The sequence below is a fragment of the Arachis ipaensis genome, chromosome B03, assembly GCF_000816755.2.
Source record: "Arachis ipaensis cultivar K30076 chromosome B03, Araip1.1, whole genome shotgun sequence".
Taxonomy (NCBI): domain Eukaryota; kingdom Viridiplantae; phylum Streptophyta; class Magnoliopsida; order Fabales; family Fabaceae; genus Arachis; species Arachis ipaensis.
In genome coordinates this window covers 7,500,892-7,505,023 of record NC_029787.2, presented here as the reverse complement: position 1 = coordinate 7,505,023, position 4,132 = coordinate 7,500,892, and the positions used below count along the sequence as shown (strand labels likewise).

The 4,132-nt window shown below is 27.6% G+C and overlaps 1 protein-coding gene across 1 annotated transcript; it reads right to left on the bottom strand.

Annotated features, from left to right (window-relative positions):
• Positions 2,073 to 3,628, bottom strand: LOC107628862 (bZIP transcription factor 11). Its single transcript, XM_016331478.2, has one exon. The coding sequence runs from the start codon at positions 2,990 to 2,992 to the stop codon at positions 2,498 to 2,500; it is 495 nt and encodes a 164-aa protein (XP_016186964.2). The 5' UTR covers positions 2,993 to 3,628; the 3' UTR covers positions 2,073 to 2,497.

The following is a 4,132-nucleotide window of genomic DNA, read 5'->3' as shown; positions in this document are numbered from 1 at the left end:
TTCTCTACAAATAAAATAATTTTTCTTTTATTTTTCTTTTAATTTCTATCTCCTATTATAACGGTTATCTTTATCATCACCATTTATCACGTACAATGTTTATTTTTTTTATCAATTTTTCTGTTCACTTGTCGATTCTTTCTCTTTTTAGAGTAAAACAACTTCTTTTTCTTTTATTTGTTATTATTATTATTTGCGATGTGTTTTTACCGTTTTGTTTTCCCCTGCCATGTCCATATGTAATTTATGCACACGACGAAGAAGAAAGAATATAATAATTTAGTATGTATAATAGTACTAACTTAATCTTATTCGATCTCAATAATAAAGTTGCTGCAAATAAAAAAATATATATTTCAATTTATTTGAATGAATCTCTCAAAAAAAATCAAAGTATCAAATAAAAAAAAAAGCAAAATTTTTTATTGTTTCGTATTTAACTAATTTTAAAAATAAATTAATTACATAAATTTACAACACATTTAAAATAATACAATTATATACAAAATGCTTTTCGAATATATTTAAAATTATACAAGTAGAATTTAAAATTCAAAAATACACTTCCAAAATTATAAGAATGAACGCTAATTATTTTATTAACATATCCAAAATTCGTGTTAAAATAATTTGTTTATCCATTTAAATTTATAAAATTTTACAATAAATAATTGATTGACACATCTATAAATCAACTGTAAATAAGTGTGCTCATTATTCGAAAGATGTAGATTATATGTTCATAAAAATTAATTTTTTTCAATTATAACATATTTAAAATTCTTAAGTTATATACAAAATATTTTTGAAACACATTTAAAATCATAAATTTAAAATGATTGATTTTTTAATTGTAACACATTTAAAATTATTAAGTTATATACAAAATATTTTTAAAACATATCCAAAATCATAAATCTAAAATTTTTATATTTGGATGTGTATTTAAATTATAATCGATTAGTAATTAAAAATCTTAAAATCGAAATAGGAATTTTAAAATTTCAATTTCAATTTTATTTAGTTTATATTTTGGATGTGTATTTAATTTTAAAAGGACACCAAATTTATTGGATGTATTTGTTTTAATTTTTTTAAATTATTGTAATAAAAGCTTGAATAAAGGACCAAGCTTAAAGGATACCTGGTTGAACCAGATTATTAATTAAAAGAGTAAAGTGACAAATAAATTTGTGAAAATTTATATTTTGGACATATTAATTTCTAAAGAAAAAAGTATTAATAAAGTCTTTTAGAATAGCAAATGTAGAGACACTACCTTCAAATTAGTCTCTATTATTAGGGAATTGATTCTTTCAATTTTTTTTTTAACAATTAAGGGAGTAAAGTGTGAATTCTTACCATTAATTTTATAAGTGGAATCAAAAGAAAACATGAGAGAAAAAACATTGAACGGTTAGAAATTACACTTTAATCTTTCAATTATTTAAAAAAATTGAGAGGATCCATTTTCTTATAATTAGGGTAGTGACTAGTGAGGGTCTTAATTTTAACTACTTTATCCACATTGTTATCTTAAAAAATTTTATTGGTATTTTTTTAAGAATTAATTTATTTAAAGTGTAAATTCTCAAAAATTTATTTGTTATTTTACTATTTAATTATTCGCAAATTAATTGCTTAATTAATTCGGGTCAAATAAAAAAAATATTGCAAAAATCAATAGTAAATCGATAAAATCAATTAAAACAGTTAAATTTGTTAAATGGGTCTAATTTGTTTTAATTAAAAACTTGAAAAATACATTAGAAAGTAGTCAAAATAATACAATACAGAGAGAACAGAGACGTATACTTGGATATATTCATTTATACATCATATATACAATGTGCGCACACGTCCAAAGAGAATTGATATTATTAAAAGTTCAATTCATGCTTGTCCACTTTCACAAACATTCAAATGCAAATTGCAAAAATTGTCTTTTAGTCAAACAAACACATGATTTCAGCATATTAATCACTACAAATTAAACTATATAAGGATCAAAACACACAATTCATTAAAAAATAAATAAAAATGAACGGGTGAAATATATATAGAGAACTTGGTCAACATTAATTACCATCATCATAATAAATTCATAATTAATATATAACAGAGGAAGATGACAACACCAACAACAATAATAATAATAATAGTGCCTCATTTTTTTACAGAACCAGGAACAGCACCTAACAACCCTCACCTTTTTTTTATGATACACATTTCATTCATTATTCCTTAGAGAAATAAACTTATCATCACTATCACCATTGATAGAGTGATTACAATTTCTCAACAACAGACTCAAGAACCTTAAATTGAAAAACCAATAATACCCCTCAATTCATCTATAGACTCCCAAAATCCAGATCTCAAGATAAGAAAAATAGAGAGATATTAAACTAGAGACAAGACGAAAAAGTTAAGTCTCTATTTATGTATGTTTCAGTATCTCTGTATTTTCTGTCTTGAGACAATTACCAAACCGGCCTCAGTATTGTAACATGTCGGATGCTGAGGCCATAATGGGTTGGTTGAGAAAGGCCATGTTCAAAGAGTTGTTGAAGAAGCTATTAACTGGCTCCATGAATGACCCTCCTGAAGAAGAAGAACCATAAACACCATTGCTAGTGTTATTGGCATTCAAGAAGTCAATGATCTCATTGAGTGAGTCCAACCTGTGACTAAGTTCCTCAACCTGAGCCCTAAGAACTGAATTCTCCGACTCAACATTCAGATATTGCTGCGTAGTGATGTTGACGCTTGTGAGGATCTGTTGATTCTCCTTCCTTAACGTTGCCACCTGAGAAACAAGATCGTCAAGGTGCTTCTGCTTCCTCATCCTCGACCTCCTCGCCGATTCGCGGTTTGATATCATCCTCTTCCTCTTCCTTTGATCCATCAAAGCCTGCAACTCCTCCTCAGAACCCGAGTTCTGAAGCACAAGAGTTGATGAACCTGAAGATGTTCCACTTGAAGACGCCATAGAAGTAATATATATTGGTTATGTTATCAAGAAAGACTCTAAAACACGGACACTAACACGGACACAGAACACGAACGAACGACGGCAGGACCCAGAAACAAAAACGGAAAATTTATAAATTTTTATTGAAGAGATTTTGTTATTTTATTATAATATGTAGTGGGAAATTAAAATAGGTGAAGAAGGTTAATTAAGAATCATGAAACGTAGTAGAGCCAGTAGAGGAAAGCAACGGAGAAAGATTGAACAAGATGGGTCCTGCGCCTAACAGTGGAATTGATCATACACCCGGAAAGGAAGATCTCACTGAGAATCGGATACATGAATATCAAACATCAACAACAAGATGTTGGACATTTAAAATCCGTTTCAAAATTCCCTTCAAAACAAGAAGAAATCTAAGGGGTTTCAAACTCTGTTTGATGAAGAAGAAGGAAGCAGCTCAAGAGCATGTGGAAGCTAAGAAAGGGTTGGTAAAGAAGAAGAAGAAGAAGAGATATGAGGGACCATATATGAATATATGATTATATTATTATTGTTGTTATTATTATGGAGAACAAAAGAAAAATATCTAGAAAGGTGTGAATGAATGAAGAGATGAGAAGAGAGGAGAAGAAAGTGGAAGGGGAGTATGTGTGTTTCGTCTCAGGAATTTATAGAACTTAAAAAGTTAACAACTTGCAGTAAAATAATAAACAATAATAATTATTTTCTTTTATTTATATCAAATCCAATAGACAGAAAACAAAGAATCAAACCAAAGTAGTCTCCATTTTACTTTAGGGAAAAATATTTTATTTTTTCATTTAGTTAATTTTATTTACTATCTGGCATATAGTTGAATATAATTATGATATTTAGAGATATAATGTTAATTAATAATAATATAGTGGGAACAACATTCACAAACAACAATTCCAATAAGGAAAATAATAATAAGAAGAACAAAACAAAAATAGGACTTTTATTATTATTTTATAAGGAGATGTGAGGAGACATTGGTTGAAGGAAAGGTGGTAGGAAAAGGATGGGAATTAAGGGTGTGTAGACATACATAAAAAGAAAAAATGAAAATAATAAGAACATAGGAGAATTGAAGAATGGGACTAAGAGAGAAGACAGAAGAATAAAGGGGTCCAT